Genomic DNA, 19,904 nt, shown 5'->3' with positions numbered 1-19,904 from the left:
TCTCAGAGGCCTTAGACCCGGAAAAGGTTAAGAAGCTGTCTTGCCTCTTAGCCTCGTAGGAACACCCCATGATCCAAGAAGCTGCCCTGCCCTTCAAAGGCACGGAAAGTGGAGACCAGCTGTCAGGTCAGCACAAGTCTAGGAAGAGTAAGGACAGGAGATCTGAAGCCCACCTAATTCAGTTCTACAGACAAGGAATGAGCAGCAGGCATTGCCGGACACTGTGATAGCTCCGGGGCTCTGTCCCCCATGGATGAGCAGATAAAGGAGGCGTACTATTAAGACACAAACCCAATCTCCACCCTGCTGTGGTGGAGGTATAGAGGGTGAGGTATCCAGAAAGGCTTCCTGGAGGAGGAGGCGAGCCTTGTGCCTGTCTTCTTGCCTGTCCTGAAAGAGTAGGTGGAGGCTGGTTATGCAGAAATGGAGCTGAAGGAAGGGATGGGGCTTCCTGAGACCAGACAGTCCGGATGCTGTGGTGCAGGAACTCAGGTTCTGGAGGTATTGGTACGTGGTGAGGGCTGCCCTCTGCTCCCCAGGTCCCCACCTGCCCTCCCACTGCCCTGGCCTCCCACAGCTTTCCCAGGCACCCAGGCTGCGCTCTGTGGGGCAGTAGGGCCGGACGCGGAAGACCTTTCATCTCCCAGACAGCTGACATCCTGGCTCCCTGCCACAGGGCCAGGCTCCAGCTCCTGGGGCTGGGATCAGAGGAAGCCCTGGGTGGCCTGCTGGTCCCTGCATGCCTTTGATTCTTACTCTGTCTTGCTCAGTGGCTGGCACTGCCACAGGCTCAGGCAGGAGCTCCCTCTCAGGGAGGCCAGTGTGCCTGTCGCTGAGAAGGAACACAAGGCTGGGAATCGGGTGTACGTACCCACCTCTCCTGGGCTACCCCACCCAGGCAATGACCATAGTACATCTACCCAACCCACCTGCCTCTTGGGCATCTCGCAAGGAGGAAGTGAAATATGAGATGGGAAAGCACTTAGACCGAACAAAAAGAGGCCACCAGATGTCTTGGCAGGACCTAAAAGCAGAGTCAGAACCCTGGCTTCTGGCCCCAGCTCTGGGCCTCGCCAGGCACCCGGCTTTGGGCGCGTCACAACTTCACTGTGCCTCATTGTCAGAGGAGGGTATCCTGCCCGGCCCGGCCCGCTTCCCCGGCTCGCGTGGGTACCACGTGAGATAATGGCTAGAAAGTGCTTGGGGAAGAATAAGGTGCCGCCGATGTCAGGGATTACCATTATTATTAAGGAGCGTGATTACCGCAATCCGGAAAAGCTGCCATTAACGAGAAGGCTCCCGTTCGTGTTGATTTAATTTCCTGGTTAACTAAGCGTTGGCGAGAAAAAAAACTCTCTGTTTCCACCCTGATTGAAAATCTTTTAAAATGATGCCAGTGTACTTTCTTGCACTGTTCGTGGTTTAGCCTGGAGTCTTTCTTTATGAATGCATTGATTGAGTCGCACATTCATTTATTACTCTCGCTCTGACCACATGCAGAGAGGTGATCGCAGACCCAGTGCCACCTCCTCCGTGCCCAGGGTCCTCCTGGCCACCCAGGACTTGGGGTCGGTACCAAGTGGGAAAAGCCAAGGGGACGGATCTGGGAAATCGCCCAGGACGGGACCTTCTGAGTGGTTTTCCCGTTGTCTCCTGCAGCACCTTGATATGTCACCATATGTTTCCTTATGGTTCACGAAATAACTTCTGACTGGGGGAGAAGGTTTTTCTGGGATTACTCAGGTGCATTATAAAGTGACATGGTTGCTTTTTTTAAAAAACAAATTTGTCAGGCCCGACATGACCCAATAAACAATCTCTCACCCTCCGGGGGGGGGTCACGGAAAGCCACGGGAGGGCCTGGGCTCTTTGCAGGGAGCTGCTGCCCCGGGCGTGTCGCTCTCAGAGCTGGTGGTGAGCGGAGAGTGACAGAGGGCATTTTGAATGGACTCTGATGGGAGGAGGCTGACTCAGTTCAATTAAACCGTTTGGGGACAAAGCTGTGCCTTCAACGTCTTCAAGCAGAGAGTTCTTTCCATCCTTGAGTTCCAAAGAGATTTCTAGGGAGGCGTTTCCAGAGGTTCTGAGTGGCAGCTGCCTCCTGGGTGATGCTTAGAGCGTACTGAAGGGGCTGCCTGTGTGGGAGGAAGACCACCAGCCGAAGGGCAGGGGTGTCCAGCCCTTAGCAGCGGGTGCCTCAAACTCTGGGAAGTCCATGTCCCCTTGGGAAGAGGGTGGCAGTGGCGCCTGTGTGGGGACGTCCAACCAGCTGCAATGGGGAAATGCGTGTAAAGCAGGGAGCAGGGGCCGGTGCTCCTGGGCAGCTGTGGATGCAGGGCCGCGATGTGGGGACAGAGATATGTTTGACCTGTTGCGTGGTCCTTGGTGACACAAGAATCAGTCCACGTGTACAGCAGTGGGTCTCAGCTGGGGGCAATGTGGTCCCCCGGGGGAGAATGAGCAAAGTCAGGAGACATGTCTGGTTGTCCCAGTGGGGAGGGGCGGGGACTAATGGCACCTAGCAGGTGGAGGCCGGGGACGCGGCTGAGCATCCCGCCGTGCACAGGCGGCCCCACCACTGACAAGCACCTGGTTCCCGGGGTCGGTGGTGCCAAGTCTGAGAAAGTCCGGCGTGGGGACAGCAGCCCGTGTGTACTGCTGGGGCGACCTTGGGTGGGCCCCGTGCCGGCCTCACGCTGCCAGTGTCTGTGCTCTCCCCCCAGAACCCCGACATCGTCCTGGTGCACTACCTGAACGTCCCCGCCATCGAGGACTGCGGCAAGCCCTGCGGCCCCATCCTCTGCTCCATCAACACTGACAAGAAGGAGTGGGCCAAATGGACGAAGGAGGAGCTCATCGGGCAGCTGAAGCCCATGTGTGAGTAGGCTCGGCCGGCCGGCCCAGGTCCTCGCAGCCTGGGGACCCGGGTAGGGAGCCCCTTCCCGCTCGGATGACAGTGAACTTAGCTCTCACAAGGACCCCGCCCACCCGGTCCTCACGCGCTCCCTACACACCTGCCGGGACCTGGATGTCAGCCCACATTACAGATGAGAAAAGTGGGTTCAGAGGCACAAAACACGTCAATAAGGAGCAGACCCAAGAGTGCTTGCGGGTGTAGACAGGAGCCCGGTGTCAGTCCAGGGAGGGAGGTGGTGGGAGAGGACAGGCTAGCCGGAGCTGGCCTCCTCCTGCCCTCAGCCCATCTGCTCCTGGACACGGGGCCTGCCTCCGCTCCCAGCCGGGGCGGCCCACAGATGATGGCAATTGAGCTGGATTTCATTTTGTCAGCAAAGCAACTCTTTCCAAAGCATCTGTCAGGTGCAGACCACTGAATACAAAACACCGAGTGAGTCCAGAACGAGGCAGGCATGGCTGGTGCCTGGTTTCCATGGGCAGCCGCCGGAGGGGACTCTCCGTGGCCTCTCCTGCTGCCTGGGCGGCTGGGCTCAGGGAGGACAGGCCTGAGAAGAGCCACCCAGAGCACAGGGCCCAGAGCGCTGATCTCTGAGGCTCAGAGCAAAAATCTGATGTCATACAGGACCTCAGAGAGCCGGTCAGCGGGTCCCTCAGACTCTGTGCCACCCTAGGAAGCAGGGCTTTGGGGAAGATGAGCTGGGCGCCACAGACAGGGAGTAGCTGAATGTCCTTTCCTGGGGGTGGCAGGGGACAGCAGCAGTGCGGTCACTGAGTGTCCAAGCTGAGGCTTGGGGGACACCTGCAGTGACCAGCTAATCCTCAGTGCTCAGATTAGAGGGTTCCTGCCCCCAGCCACAAGGTTGGAGAGGGGTCAGGAGGGCCAGGCTTCCGTGCAGGGAGGTAGAGCCCCCACTAGGCCAATGGTCCAGCCTGCCCAGGGGCGGGACCCCAAGGCTGAGGTCGTCCCTGCCCCGTGCACATGGGCGTGTGCCCGCGGGGAGGCTCTGGCCAGCTTGGCCTTGCTGCTGCTGCCAGTCCAGGCTCAGGCTGCGCCCAGTGGAATCCTCCTTAGCCACGTCCCTGACCACGTCCTCCTGTTGAAGCCACCTGGGGCCCTCAGGATGGAGCACGTGCCTGGGTGTGCCTGCAGGGCCTCCATGCTTGGGCCCCAGGCCGCTGCCCCTGCCCCCGGGGCTCCACGCTGTGTAGTCCCCCAGCCGGAGCCACTGTCTCTCTTTCCTCTGCCTGCCTCTCTCCCCAACCCTCATCTGCTCACCCACCTCACCCTTCCCCCTCAGCCGAAATAGTGCCTCTTCCGCTGGCCCTCCCAGACCTCCCAGCCGGGACGTCACACCCCCAGCCCCCCAGGCCTCTCAAGACCCCCAGGGAGACATCAGACTGAAGTCAGCCTCCCATACTTAACCAGAAGGGACCACACAAACCTCTTCAAAACTCCAAAGAGCACCGGAGACTGGGAGATGTCACAGCTAATTCCCGTCAATCTTTCCCGTTTGCCGGGCCGTGGGCCCCGCCCAGTGCTGGGCTCCAGGAGGGCTCTCTGTAAATACCTGAGGCACGGCTGAGTGGAGAGTGACCGGGCCCCGCTTTGACCCACTGCCCACAGGGGCCTGAGCCCCTGACAAAGGCCCCCAGTGTCCAGGCCCTGGGAGCTGGAGCTGCCCGGTGCCCCCCACACCAAGGCCAGGCCTGGGGACCGGGGAGCGGGGCAAAGGTGCCAGGGGCCCTGCTCTCAGTCCCGCCTGCCCACCCCTTCCATCCAGTGGTGTCTAAACGTGCAGGGTTTGTACGTCACCTTGGGTTCCCTCCCCCAGGACTGCCCGCACTTCCTCTCTGGCAGAGCCTTGGCTGGGCTGGAGCAATAGCCCTGATGTAACCATGGGCGCTGACGCCACCCGGCCAGGCCAGCCAAGCCAGGTCTGGGGAGCCAGGAGGTGGACACACGTCCTGACTCTGTGACTGCTCCACTGTGTGACCTCAGGCCAATCACCCACCCTCTCTGCTCCCTAGTTCCCTCTCTGTAAAGCAAGAAAAAGAATCTCGCAGCTCTTTGCTCCGAGATCAGAAACATCCAGCCAGCTCCGCGGGGCCCGGCTTGGCTCCCGGGCCTCTGTCGACCCAGGTCCAAGGTGCCGAGGCCACTGTTTCATCCCATTTCCTGGAAGGTTCCAGAGACCTAGTTAGCCAGAGATTAGCCAAGGGGATGCTCCCGAGGGAAGAGATACCCTTCAGGGCGGCCACCATGGCCAGAGGCCTCAGGCCTGGGCCCTCTCAATGCCTCTCACACACACAGACAGCCCTTTTCCCGCAAGCCACCCCATGGCCATCTTCCCCATACCTTCCCCGTTCTTTGATTTGAGCCCGTTACCTTTCCTCTCCTCGTTGCCTTCACCTCCTCACCACACCCCCCATCCTCAGAAGGGGCCCCCATCCTGGAAAAGTCACCCTTCCCTACAGGGGCCTGTCAGAGTCAGCCAGGAGTGTCACCTCCCAACGGCCACCAAGGGGATGAAGCTTCACGAACTCCAGTGGGTGGAAAGCAGACCTGGGTCAGCCTCAGATGCTTAACCAGAGGGAACTGTGAATGCCTGTTCCAAAGTCTGCAGCGCATCGAGAACATTATGTAAAACTACACCAAACTCCCCATAAATCTAATCACATTTGGCTCTCTGGTGTCTGGGGGCGGGAGCAGAGCCGTGCAGTTGCTCAGAGTGTGCATGTGTGTGCAGGGTTCTGGTTACAGACGCACAGGCTGGAAACACAGCCCGGGAAATATGGCTCCAATAAAAGCTTTCGATGCCGATCAGGCTTGGAACACACGCCGGGCACCAGCTCACCGTGTTCGGGGAAAGCAGGGATGCGCTGGGAGCCAGGAAGGCATCAGATGTGGTTCCAGCATCAGGCATGCCACCCAGTGCTGGAGCCAAACACATTAGCTTCATCACATTTTCACATAAATCACATTCCTTCAAAGACTTCACAGTTTGATTTCCTGATATTTCCAAATTCCTCTGCCCTGCAGCAGAGTTGTCAGTGGTTTAATCAAAATGTTGTGCTTATCGGTGGTGAAGTGAAACTCTGCTCCTCAGCCTTCGCCTCACCTGTTGAAGATGGGGGGAGGGTGGGGTAGGGCGGAGGGCGGGCGGGGAGCTCATTGTTCGGAGCCTTAGGAATCTCACAGACCCCGGCTTCTGTGCCAGACCGACTGCAAGAACACCAGCTTGATTCTTGCAGCTGTGCCCTTTAGTCCCATGGGGTCTTCCCGCAACCTGCAAACTGAGGGACGCCTCCTCCAGATTAAAACAAAACAAAACCAAACAAAACAAAACAAAATAAAACAAAACAAAAAACCAAGGGGAAAAAATTAAGATGTTTGTTAGGAATTCCCAGTATGTTTCCCACGATGCTTTGTGACTTTTGCAATCCCTTCTGTGGTATTTAGAATATGGGTCCTACTGCTATAACACAAAAGAAACAGTGACTTAACGTTTCTTTCTCTTTCACATAGCAATACAGGGTTGAAAGGGCAGCCTCAGGGTGTCAGGGATTGGATCAGCCACCCAGGTGCTTCCCAGCTGGCTGCTCTGCCATTCCTAGGGCATTGTCCTCTTTTATGTGGGCCAAGATGGCTGCTCCAGCTCCTGCCATCGTAACTGCATTCCAACCAGTGGGAAAGGGAGAAGAGGAAATGGAGGGCAAGCTTCTTCCCTTTAAGGACAGGGCCGAGAAGTTGCACACAATACTTCCACTCATATGTCATTGGCCAGAATTTGGTCATAAGGGCACCCCCTCATTGCAAGGGAGTCTGGGAAGTGTAGTCTTTTGCTAAGGACTACCATCCTAACTTTTACTCTGGGGAATAGGGTTCTTCAAGTGAGTCCTACTCAAGGCTGAGTAGAGCTGAGCTCTCAGCCTGGGGGCCTCCAGGAAGGCCTCAGCTGAGAATTGTTCAGCTCAGCTCAGCTCAAGGCCTGAAGGTGATTGCCTCAGGTCCCGGCTGTCAGAGGGTTGGAGTTTATAGAGCTCAAGAGAACATGATCTAAAGATCAGCGTGTCTCATCCTGGAAACTCTGGGGTCTGTTCCAATGCAGCTGGTCTGAGAGAGCACAGCTTTGGACCCGGCAAACCACCACGGTGTCTGCAGGGGCTGGCGGGGGATCTGCTCCTCCCGGGTCAGCCTTGAGTGGGACGAATGATGGGTCAGATGAGCCCTGAGCCTTGGTCATGCCAACCTGGCGGCAAGCCTGCTCGGTGATCCTTGGCCGCCCAGAACCACAGTGGCCCAGACTCTCCACCCTCGGAGAGCCAGATGGAGCCAGTTCCCTGGGATTGGATCACCAACTCAGAGCACTGTGGCTTTCTGCCCTGTGGCAGCCCGGGAGGGGCGGGTGTGCCAGCCGCTTCCCAGCTAGCAGTTGGTGAGGTTGACCATCCAGAGTGAGGGATGAGGGAGTGAGCTTTAAGCTATGTTCATAGCCTTTCCCCCAGGGGTCCCCAGCTGGGTACAAGCAGCAGTGAGGGCGAGGAGGATGTGCAGAAGGACTTCCAGGAGCTGCCAGGAATGTTGGTGAGGGAGGCACAGACATGGGGGGAGCCCGGCTCCTCCTCTGACCAGCTGGTGGTTCCGGAGCCAGGAAGTCAGTCCTCTTTCCCAGGTTGGAGCGCTCAGCCCCTGCCAAGCGCTGGGCTAAGGGTGGTCAGCCAAGGCCAGCTGGATGGCCCTTTGGGGACTCTGGACCAGCATCACTGGACCAGGACAAGCTCCTAGAGCCCTGGGGAGGCTGCACGGTAGGAGAAAGCACAGGCCCTGCCCTCAGGAAGACAGACCAAAGAGGCCGTAGCCGCTGAGGAGGCCAAGGCAGCTGGCCTGAGAGTGCCCTGGACTGGACCAACGTGTGGGGCTCGGAAACAGGCAGGAGGCAGAGAGGTGCTCCCAGGCAGGCTGGGTGGGGCCGCGCAGAGGAGGAAGCAGGCAGAGGCCAGCACAGGTGTGGCCCTGAGGTGGTGTCACGTCTGAGGCTTAAAAGCCACGTTGAATACGAAGTGATGGAGTCGGTGAGGAGCGTGAGGTGGCAAAGGTCATGTGAGTCCGAGGGCGCCGAGCCCTGCAAAGAGTGAGGACAGAGGCCACGCTGAGTGCGAAGTAATAAAGGTCACGTTGATGCGGAAGAGGCAGAAGTCATGCTGAGTGGAGGCTGTGTCAAGGAAGCCGTGTTGAGTGTGAGGGAGGAAGTTACGCCAAGTATGAAGTAATCAAGTCCACGTTGATGGTGGGATGGAGGCCCTGTTGAGCGTGGAGGCGGGTGGAGGCTGTGCTGATAGGGTAGAGGCCGTCCATATTCTGTATGAGAATGGAGGCCATGTTGAGTGTAGGTGGGGCAGGCAGAGGCCATGCTAGGCTTGAGATGATGAAGACCATGTTGATAGTGGGGTGGAGCCCACGTTGGGGCTTCACGGGTGGGTTCAAGGGTGCTCTCCTAGCTCCCAGCAATCCTCAGTTACCCCAGTCACCTGTGGCCCCTGGACACCTGCAGCCCGCTGGTGTTTCCAGGAGCCAGGACCTCGGCCCCTCACCACGTGCTCTCTGGACAAGCGCGCTCCTAACCTCTGAGCAATGACCAGGACGGGCCAGCAAGGCACCCGGCACCCGGCAAAGACAGGGTGGCTGGAGACAGGAGCCCCGTCTAGGCTGAGACGAGGCTGATGCGGCAGAGACTGGAAGGAAGGAGGCTGGGTCACAGGTGCCTCTACCAGGAGCTGCTCACCCCACACGTTAGGCCAACAGAGCCTTCAGTCTCCGGAGGCCCCCCCCCACCTGCCTGGCACAACCTCCCTGTTGCAGCACTCAAGCCTTGGGGTGTGTAGTCGGTGCGTCTGTTGTTTTCGCGTGATTTTCCAGACAAAGACCAAAGAGCCAGTAAGAGGGGCAGTGTTTATTTGTTTTGCTTTTTTGCTTAGATTGTAATCCTGGTGATTATAGAACATCAAGAAGTAAAATCAACAAAGGCCTTCCTTTCCGGGCCCTGCACGAACTCGTTCCTGGTCCATTAGCGCCACCCTGTGGCCCACAGCAGCAGAGCGGCTCCGACACGCGAGCCCTGCGGGGAGCCCCACTCCCCAGCCTGGGGCGACCCCGCAGGGAGCACGTCCAGCCCCTGCCTGAGGACCTGGTGCCTGAGACCTGCTCTGTGATTCTGGAGCGGTGGGGATTGGCGTGGGGCTGGAAGAGACCGAAGGGGGCCCTCAGGAGCCTCCTCTCGCCCTGGGTCTACCTGGTCTGACAGCATCTGGCCAGCGCAGGTGGAGGGGCTGGCAGCTTCGCCCTGCTGTTACAAAGGGCCGGAGGATTTCTTTTTGGCCAGAAATGTTTGATTGGCAGCATTTTCCATTGTCCTCATCTCTGAAGTTAGACTCTCAGGACAGGAGTGAGGGACCAGGAGTCAGGAATGAGCTTGCACACATCCCGGCCGCCCACCACTAGGGCTCGGGGGAGGCAGAGAAGCTGCAGTTCCTCCCCCACCCCACCCCCAGGCCCCCCGCCAGTCCTCCAAGGCCCACAGAGCCTGGGCACAGACGTCTGCTCGGTGCCGGAAGCTGTGGTCCACGTCGGAACCTCCGGGGCAGGTTGATACCAGGCAGGCGCCTGTCTCCGGCCCCACCCTGCCCCTCAAGACATCGTGATTCCACAGGTCTGAAGTGGGCCCTGGGAAACTGAATTTTTTATCAAGCAAGATTCTTGTACTTTTTGAGAGATCCCAGCTTAATGCAGTTTCCAGCGAGAGGCCGGCCAAGGATCCCTGTCGTGGAGATCAGGATTGGCCCTTTTGGGGGGCCACAGGCCTCTTTGGGCATCAGCTGATTCTCAGATCTGAGAAGGGAGACAGGTCACAGAGGCAGTGCTGATCTCAAGCATGCACAGAAAATCGGGACATCATTTCTGGGTGTTTCAGGACCCCATGAATTCTTCCCATAGACTCTGGGCTGAGACACACTACCCTAGAAGTTTCCTTGGGTTGAAAGTTCGATGTTAGTGCCAGACACAGAACGGGGTCTTCCAGACACTTATTGACTTGAAGTCATGAGAAACCCTGGACTGCAAAAAAATGGAAGCACATCTGTGTCCCCAGGACCACAGCTCTGTCCCTAAGTGCAGAGGGACTCATCAGTGGACGGGGCCTGCCAAGCCCAGAGGTCCTGTCCCGCTCCCTGCCTGTGTCGGCTGGATTTGGAGTCACTGGGGGAGGTGGTTCAGTGTAGACAGGCCTGGAGAGGAATTCCCTGCCCATCTTGCTTGTCCCTTTGGTGAGGAACTGCTGAGACGAGGAGCGGCCAGGCTGGGTCTCCTCATGTCCCCACTCCTGCCAGAACGCCCCGCCGGCGCCTCCCAGCCCTGCGGGATCTCCCAGCAGAGGCAAGAGAGAGGCAAGTCTGATGTGAAATCCAGGCTTACTTCCTTCCCTGCTCTGCTGGGAGGATCCAGGTTGGTTTTGCAAGTGTGCCTTTCTCCCTCAGGCTAAACCTTATTTAGCGGGTTTGGCTCCCAAATAGGAGAACTAACAGAGAAATACTTTTTTTGATTTCCTGTCTCTGGCTGGCTACTTGCCACTCAGGGCTGCAGTCACAGAATCCCCTGCTCCGTCCGGGAGCTTTGACAGAGCGCCCCTCTGCTGGTGTTGCCGGCACGGCAGCCCCGCCAACCACAGCCTGTGCCCGACTGCCTCCCAGGGCTGACACAGCCCTGCTCACGCTGGGGAGTGGTTTTCTTGAACTTAGAATGTGTTGTTGACATTTTAATCTCCAAATTTGCAGCTTTTCCTTGAAAATCAAAGGTTCTGGCCCACATAGTTGGGAGCCAAGAGGCAGCTACCCCTTTCAAGGGCACCTGCCTCCCTGCAGTCACCACCTGGAGGGGCTGCCATCCCTGCCCCTGGGCGGAGCCTGAGAGCAAAGGCTGCCATCAAGCCCCAAAGGGAAGAGGATTCCAGAGCCGACATGGTTCCTTGGATGTGGGGTAACAGCTGAAGCTTCTCTCCCTGCCAAATTGGGCTTCCGACATTACTAGACAATCAGAGAACTTCAAGCACGTTCACGCTCTTACTACGGCGCGGAGAATTCCCGGCCTCGGTAACAATGCCACTTAGCAAATCAGGAGGAGATTCTGAGAGCCTCGGAATGGCTCCACAATGCCACGTCCTTGGCCCAGTTAGCAGAGCCGGAGAGGAAACACTCATCCAAGGCCAATTCTTATGTCACAGGGCCCCTAGGAGATGCCTGTGAGGCCAAGCGCGGAGGAGCGGGGAGCACCGTCCCCACATGGCCTGGATTTCCTGCCCCGGCAGCTGTGCTGGCCTGAGCGGCCCAAATCAGCTCCTGACTGGGAAGCCCCGCTCCCTGCTGCTCACCTCTGAGGTGCTAGGTCCCTCCCTCCTGGAAGAAGTCCTCAGGTCCTTTGCCTTTTCCTGGGCTGGTTCATGGATGGAATGAAGCCTGTGCCTCCTGGTAGCAGATGGAAAGGAGGGTCTTGGGCCCCACATCGCCAGACATCCTGAAGCAGGAATTACAGGCCCACTCGGGACAGCCTGTGTGTCCCCACACACGCGCGCCACCCTGTTCCCACCCAGCCTCTGTGCGCCTCGAAATGAGATTTCTGAGTACGTTGTCCTCAGGACCAGCAGGAGAATGCGAGCCGAGGGTGAGACGGGGAGATTGAATAGTCTGTGGGTGTCTGGATATGAGAAGTTAAACCTAATGAAAATTCCATCCAGCTGAGCCAAGAAACCAGAAGCAGGGCCTTTATTCCTGTCAACAAGAATACAGCGAAAATTAAACCAATGCAGCTGCCATTTCCCATTGACCTTGTTGCCATGGAGACAGCCTTCGAGGGTCCACTAGTGGGAAGACGCCAAGTGGGCTCATCCAGGCCCTGCGAGGCACGCGGCGACCCCTCTCCCGCCCGCCTCTGTCATGTGGCTCTTGAGTAGGGTGACCGCACTGCAGGGCTACCTAGGAGGCTCTGGGCGACACCCTTGTCCAGACAAACCATCACAGCGCCGTCTTGGTCTCCAAGGTGACCTGTCGGGGCAGCAGTTAAACAGTCACCTCTGTCTGGGTCTTCACAGAGAGCTGAGTCCCCGAGTGGGAGCCCTGGATGAGCCGAGGCTGACGGGTCAAGAGAAAGCGCCCCCTGCCCCCTGCCACAGACCTCTGCTGGGAGGTGGGAGGGATTTTCTTTGTTACCAGCAAGCCACTTGTCACCTGCTCACCACGGCGTCAAGAAATCTCTTCCTGTGCAAAGGACGTCAAGCGTCCATCCCAGCAGCGCCGCCCGTGCTGTGACCCTAGCTCCAGCCAGAGGTGCCCTGTCATCTTTCCAGAAGTCACTGCCCCACAGAGCAAAGAAGGGTCAGCTGCTTGCCCTCACCAGCAACCAGGGCACTGCAGGGTGAGGGGCCTTCCAGATCATACCCTTCTGACTTTAATTCCTTGCCAAAGGGTTCCAGGAATGATGTTTCAGAGCAGAAAGGGTCGTCTCCCCTGGGGCCCTGGACCCCGTCTGGCCTCAGATCTCCTGTGACGCCACCGAGTCAGAGTTCTGGGTGTAGGACCCACATGTGTCTTTCTAGTACCTTAAGGAAGAGTGACGTGTAGTCAGATGAATCAGTGGGAGGCACCCATTTTACAGGTGAGGAAACGGAGGCCAAGAGGAATCAAAGATCTTCCCAAGATCACACGTGTGCAAGGAAAAGAGCTGTGGCCACCGGGGCCGCGACCCCCGGCCAGGGTGGTCCTACCAGTCTGTCTCCCACAGACTCTGGACGTTTCTGAATCCCAGCCCCTCCTTCCTGTGGAGCCGGCTCTGGCATTGAGCTCAGAGGTTCTCCCTACCCTTTGGGAAAGTTCCACCGTGGCCTCAAGCAGCCACATTGGGAACAAACATTTGTGGCTTCTGCAGACAACCAAGAAGGTTGCCTCTGGGCCCCTCCCACCCTGCACCTCCGCCTGTGAATAAGTGGGTCCTGTCCCCACCCCCCCGCACCCCCAATGCCTAGCAACCTAGGCGAGGGGCCAGACGCTACTCCCACAAATCCCACGTTCTCCGGGAAGAGTCTTTCTTCGGGTTCCCTGTCTTTTATGGAAATTTCCCCTAACCTCACCCCAGTTGGCCATGATGAAGGAGGCCAGCACCCCTCCAGGAACCCCAGCAGCCCAGGTGAGATGCTGAGACTCCTTGCAGGGACCTTCCTCCCTCTCTCACTCCTGGTCTTCCAAGAGCAGGTCCACAACAGACCCGGCCCCCCACTTCCTGTCCTGCCCCTGGGAGGCCCAAGACGGCTGTCCTGGCTGCCCACCTGGCCCGGCCCCGGCTGAGGAAGGTCATGAGGGAGGGTCCAGGGACTTTAGAACTTCTGCCCCCTCCCCTCCCCGAGCCCACCTGGCCCTTCTGAGGCAGCTGGCAACCCCCATCCTCAGAGAGGGCAGGAGACAGTGGAGGCACTGCAGGCCAGGGGAACAGCACCTGGGCCAGCCCTAGGGGGGAGGGGGTCTGGGCTTCCTGCCCAGCCACCAGCCCCCCAGGAAATTGGAATCACCCGCTTGAGAAAGCAAAGTGAACGGAAGGAGTCTAGCTCCTGGTGGGGTAGCTCTCCCTCCTCCGCCCTAATGAACAGTCGAGCCATTGATCAGCCTGGGAGGGACAGAGGCTGGGGAGACCGAGAGGCAGGTGGCTCAGTGGAAACGGCCACCCCTCCCCACCTCCACTTACCTGCCGTGTGACCATGGGCGAGTCACAGGACTTTCCTGAGTCTTGGTCCTCAGGTGAATAAAATGGGACAAAAATTCTGTCTCAAAGGATCACTGAGAGATGAGAGATGGAATCTCTAGGCCCTTGGGTCTCAAATCTGAGCTAGCATCAAATCCCTTGGAGGGCAGGGCACAGATCTGAGCCCACCCCCAAAGCTTCTGATTCACCCCAGGCCAGGCGGGGCCTGGGGATGCGCATTTCTAGCATATTTGCGGGTGATTATACTGCAGCTGGAACCACACTTTGAGAGCCACTGCCCAGGGCCCCTCCACAGTGGGCGCCCAACCAGGGCTGGAGAGGGTTGTGATTTATTTCTTTTTATAAGGGAGTCAACATGTAGAGAACCTAGCACAGTGCCTGGCTCACAGTGTAAGGGCAGTAAATGTTATTTTTGCTATTATTACTGAGATGTGAGCTCTGCTCACAGCTCACTGGGGAAAATCATGAATGGATGAAACAGAAAGAGAGCGATGCTAGAGAGGGTGTGATGCCTGAGAAACTGCCCGTTCATTTGCTCCCTCCAGCAGTCCTGACTGAGCATCTGCTGGGAGCCAGGCAGCGCTGGAAGCATGGGGGCAGAGCGCAGGGACCCCCTCCCCAACATCCTGTCCTTGTGATTCAGACTGTGGCTCCAGTGGGGACAATAACTGGGGTAATCAGGAAGTCTTCCCAGGGGAAGAGAGGCTCCATGCTGTGTGCTGGATGAAGGGTGAGATTTAAAGCAGCAGGAGAGGGAGGCATTCTGGAAAGATCTCAAGGCCCCTCAAACACACACACATGTGCAGTGCCAAGGGCAGAGGGGGTCTCTCCCAGGGGCTCGTAGGGCTCCAGCCAGGCAGCCTGGGGAGGGGGAGGCCTGACCCTGTTGGCGGCCATATTAATTAGTCAGCTGGGGCTGCCACAGCAGAGTACACAGACTGGGCGGCTTAAACCATAGGGGTTGATTTCTCACAGTTCTGGAGGCTGAAGTCCAAGATCAAGCTGTGGGCAGGGCTGGTTTCCGGGGAGGCCTCTCCTCCTGGCTTGCAGATGACTACCTTCTCCCTGTGTCTGCACACGGCCCTTCTCTGTGTGCCCACTCCTGGTGTCTCCTTCTCATCTTAAAAGGACACCAGTCCTGTTGGTTTAGGACCCACCCTTATGACCTCACTTAACCTTAATTACCTCCTGAAAGGCCCCACCTCCAAACAGACTCACATTGGAGGCTAGGGCTTCAACCTCAGAGTTTAGGGGGGCGGGGCCACAGTTCTGTCCATAACAGGGTGATAGGGCAGCCTGACCTGGGGTCAAGCTAAGCCTGCCGGGCCCAAGCTCTCCGCCTCCCCTGCAAGGCTGGGTTGGAGCAGCCGTAACTGAAGAGGCGCTCGGCTGGCAGCCGGCCCCCGGGGGTGCTCCCCCCACACCTTCCCCGGCCCCCTCCCCCGGATCTCAATTACTCCCTTCCCGGCAGTTGGCTGCCTCTTGGGTGAATTGTTCATCAGAAGATGCTCTCCAAAGCATGGCCCCATGCTGTTGTCACTGATTTCGTTTTGATTATTCAGATTAGTGGCAGCGCGGCCGCCCGACTGCAGGAGGTCATTAGGGTGAGCGTCGCGTACAGGCCAGGTCAGCACCAGAGCGGGCGGCTGGGGTCCTGCAGCACCACCCGGGCCTCGGCTCCGCAGACCAGTCCTCCCACAGGGCCAGTGTCCAGCCCAGGAGCGGGGATCCCCGGGTAGCAGCAGGACTGTGGTCAGAGCCACAGGAGGACCCCTCGGCACCCCACTTTCCGGTGGTCAGCGTGGTCCCCTGGCCACTCCTGTCCTGTGCAGGCCTGACAGGAGCCAGCTTGGCCCACCCTTGCCCACCTGCTCCCACTCTGCTACCCTGTCCCAGCCTTCCTGGGCACACAGGCCCCTCTCCATCACCTAAGGAGCCTGGAACCACTGTCCAGGCGCTGTGCATGGGGAGCTGTAGAGGGTCCCCTGCCTGTGACTCTGTACAAAACACTCAGGACGCCGCCTGACCCCGGGCGAGGCCGCCGACGGAGGCCTGGGAACGAGAGGGCCGGTGCCGTCCACCGGGACGAGAGCAGAGGGGACGACTGCGTGGCCCAGCGCCACCGGGAGGTTATTTGGGGGGGAATTCGCTTTTGTCTTCCTGTGCCCCACCCCAGGTCATGACCCTGCGTTTCATCAAGTGTACTTTTCATGCCATTTCCTTTTTGCTGCTTTTACAAAGAGGGCGGGGCAGGGGAGCGAGGAGGCCAGTGCGTGTTTATGAGCCTTCCTTCACGAAGCGCTCTTTTCCCCATAGAAATCTCCTTTCCCGCTGATTCATTACGTGTCGAGAAGCAGAGCGTGACGTGTTAAAAGCCGTCTTGATAGTATTTGATATTCAGTACTAACAGCTCACCACCTCAGAGGAGGGGGCTTCTCTCCCACCCCCTCCAGAGGGAGAGGGAGACAATCTGCATACGGGATGTGCTAAGACAGTAGGTAATTTGCATTAAGCACCCAGAAATTCTCTGCTTGCAATCTGTCACCCTTCGCTGGGTTTTTATTTTATAACCTTCACGGCGTAAGCTGAGGAGCAAGAGGCAGAAAGAACGCAGGGGCCGCACCCCCGATGGGGGCTGGAGGAGACTGGCTGGGGGGCAGCGGCGAGCACAGGGGGTCCCTGGTCAGAAACGCCGGGATGCTCTGGCAGAGGTGACTGCCTGTCCAGGCATCAGCAACCCTGCCCGGTCTCAGGAGCCCAGACCTCTGCGCGGGGTGTGGCCAAGTGGCCAGAGGTGGGGCTGCCTGAGCCCAGCTCACCTGTCCAGAGACCCGCGTCCAGACTCAGTGAGGTCTTCCCTGAGAACGTCTGGTCTGGTTTTGCAGTGAGCACTGACGTTGAGCCCTGGAGGTGCTGCTGCTCCCGGACGTGCAGTACCCGCGACTTTGGGCTCAGGACGAGCTGCGTGTGTACCATCCTGACTGCGTATGAGGAACTTCTGCGGGGCTGTTTTTAAAACATGCGCTCCTCCCTATCAAGGACATCAGAACCTCTGAGGGATGGCCGGCTGGGACAGGCCATCTGTGTGTACAGCAGTTTCAGAGAAGGGGTCCTGGAGCCCTGCTCTCGGCCCCGCCCCCCAGCCTCTGTTTTCTCATCTCTGAAATGAAGAATTTGGAAAAGGTCCCCAGCCAAGGAGGGCCCGGGTGTGAGGACAGGGCCTGACCCCAACTCCTACCTGGGCCGGGTATCCCCTGCTATCCGTCTTCACTGTCGGATTTCCAGGTAGAAGTACTCCAGGGCTTTGGTGAGGCTTGCAGACCCCTGGCCTGAGCCTTCCCTTCTAGCTGCCGGGCAGGTGGTAGGCTTGAGCCAGCAAGAGCCCAGGCCTCTGGGGGCTGCCGGAGAATTTCCAGGTATCTCAAGGTGGCGCTGTCCGCTGGTGGAAAGGGGGTCTGTAAACCCCACCCACACCCCCACCCCTGCACATGCCCATCACCTCTGCCCCAAACAGGCCCCCGTGACTTCAAATCAGGCAGCTGAGCTAGTTTGGGGCAGAAGTCACTCAGCTGCCATCCCCTCTCAATGACCCGCCAGAATTCAGGACCCACCGGGAGCGGGGCCATGGCCCCAGTGTTGCCCAAGGCACAGGAGGCAGAGCCGGGAAGACCTCCGGAGGAGCCGAAGCCTCATCAGAATGGAGTGGAGGGCGAGGGTGGTGGATGAACACCTGGGGCAGGGGCACCGAGAGGAGAAGCGGCAGCCTCGAGGGATTCCCAGCAGATTGTAACCCTCGCCGGAGTTTTCTTGGGAAAACCACCGAAGTTCTCCACGAAGGTGCTGACAAGGAACAGCGGTGTGAGACAGATGGCGCCACAGAACGCTCCAAGGCTGACCCCATCCGTGGATTTCACAGCAAGAAGCCCCGTTCTCCAAGCCCTGTTCCCATAGCATCAGCCAAGCTGCAGGGCAAGGCCAGCATCGCATGCCATGTGCCGCCACCATCGCCGTCGCTGCTGTCATCACCATCGTCACCATTAGCAGTTATGACCACCACTATGCTCGCTTGGCTCAGCACAAAGTGCCAGACAGGAGACCGGGTCCCTCCTGGCCACTGTGAGGCACTTGCTGTTATCTTCCCATTTTGCAGACGAGAACACTGAGGCTCAGAGAGGCTTAGCGATTTGCCCAAATTCACACAAGTAAAGATGAAAACCTGGACTCCAATCTAGGTCTGAATCCAACCCCCCTCCTACCTGCTGTGTAGACTCTCCTTGTGTGTCCTCGTGTGCCCCTCACAGTAAAGGCAGGCCCTGAGGGTTTGACAGCTCTTCCCCTGGAGTCCACGCCAGATGAGCTCAGCCAAAGGGGAAAGGGAATTCTTGCATTTGCAAAGTGCCCGGCCTCTCCCTATCCCAACCCTGTGCCCTGCTCCTCCTTCCAGACCATCAGCTCCCACTGTCCCCTGTTCACAGGGACCTGGGTTCCTCCTGGAGCCCCGGGCACCAGCTCCGGCCCCGGGGCTGTGGACACACTGCCTCTGGACCCAGCCCCACCAGAGCCACCAGAAAGAGCTGGGCTGTGCCAGGCGCCTGACAGGCCAGCCCAGGCTTGGCCACCTTTCGGCCAGGTCTGCTCCAGCTGAGAAAAGACAGCAGGGTGAGAGGCCTAAAACTCATCAGTCTACACCCTCAGCCAGGCAAGTCGTTTATTTTAGACTTCCAGCCCCATCCTGCCAGGCAGGCGAGGAGCCCACCCTCAGCAATTCTGGGGCCCCCTACTCCAACACCAGGAAGAGCCAAGGCCCAGGGTCAAGGAGGCTCGAGCCAGAGCCCCAGGGCAGCTGTGCAGGTGGCCGGTCATCAGGGGGCACCCACTGTCCAGGCCACGTGGGCCCTTTAGTCTGTCCCCTTCTCCTCCGGCCTAACCTGCAACCCCTTGAGGCCAAGAAGTCTGATGAGAGCGGGGAGCGGAATCGTTCCCGCCCCGCCCTTCCCCACCCAGGCTTGGGCGTCCATCCTGCTCGGAGCCGACCCCTTCCGCCTTCTCCTTCTCTTCTCCAAGTCTCCATGACCTGCGGTCTGGGGAGGCCCCTCGGCATCCAGCGCCCCTCCTTCCCTGTCCTCACTCTCTTTCCACTCCACTCCAGAACCCCTCGAAACACCGCCCGATGCACTTGGACTTTGGGAAAATAAAAGCAAGTCTCTTGGCGGCCCCTCCCCATGCTGTGCTATAGAAAAAGAGGACGAGAGGCAGAGGGGGAGCGCAGAGGCCCCCCGAGGAGCGGGCTCTGGTGGGACAGCCTGGGCCTCCTTCCTCCCCTCTCTTTTCTCCTTCCTCCCCTCCTTACAGGCATCACTCTGCGGATGCGGAGAGGGGGCTGTGCTCCGGGGGGCCCCGGCCCCGCCCCTCCCGGGGCCTCCCCCTACTCCCGCGGCGCCTAACCGCCGCCTGCCTCTCTCCCGCAGTCCACGGCATCAAGTGGACGTGCAGCAACGGCAGCAGCAGCTCGGGCTTCTCGGTGGAGCAGCTGGTGCAGCAGATCCTCGACAGCCACCAGGCCAAACCGCAGCCTCGGACCCACAACTGCCTCTGCACCGGCGGCCTGGGTGAGCGGGGTCCCCGGCGGGCATGCGGGCAGAGAGGGCTCTTCCCGGCAGCAGGTGTGAGGGCACTGAGGGCAGGGGGTCGGCCCGGGGCCAGGGCGGCTCTCCCTGATCCTGCCCCGTGGGGCTGGCGGGGCTGGCGGGGCTGGTGGTGAGGCCCGGTTTGGGCAGGAAAGAGTGGTTTCCAGAGAGGCAGGCAGGCAGGCTCCCTCTAGGAATTTGGGCAGCATAGCTGGGAGGCGGCCTCCAGGGCACACATCCACATCCACCCACAGCGGTGCCCTCCAGGCCCCGGGATCCTGGGCATCATCAGCCCAGCCGGAGCCCAGATCCCCAGGCGCTGGGCAGACATGGGCTTTTCCAGGAGATGAGCCCTGAGTCAATGGGGCCACTCAAGCTAAACCTCTTGCTTTAACCTCTGTCTCCAAGAATGTACCGTGCCCCGCACCCTCTGTCCTGATGTGTCTACACTTCTGATAATGGTATTTGCTCTTTGAAATGTGGATCTTCGCTCCTTCTGCTGCCTTAATTAGATATTTCCATTAGAGGGTCATGTCACTTGTCTGCAAAGTCTTCATGCATAG

The 19,904-nt window shown here is 58.9% G+C and overlaps 1 protein-coding gene across 1 annotated transcript in view; it reads left to right on the top strand.

Annotated features, from left to right (window-relative positions):
* Positions 1-19,904, top strand: part of LOC105071175 (calmodulin-binding transcription activator 1) — a 567,239-nt gene that overhangs the window by 456,589 nt on the left and 90,746 nt on the right. The window contains exons 4-5 of the mRNA XM_074377511.1: positions 2,724-2,877; positions 19,183-19,323. Of these exons, the coding sequence (XP_074233612.1) occupies positions 2,724-2,877; positions 19,183-19,323 (295 nt within the window). The remainder of the gene's footprint in view (positions 1-2,723; positions 2,878-19,182; positions 19,324-19,904) is intronic.

Source organism: Camelus bactrianus, chromosome 13 (assembly GCF_048773025.1).
Source record: "Camelus bactrianus isolate YW-2024 breed Bactrian camel chromosome 13, ASM4877302v1, whole genome shotgun sequence".
Classification (NCBI taxonomy): Eukaryota; Metazoa; Chordata; class Mammalia; order Artiodactyla; family Camelidae; genus Camelus; species Camelus bactrianus.
The sequence above is the reverse complement of the archived record's forward strand: the minus strand, read 5'-3'. Positions and strand labels throughout refer to the sequence as shown.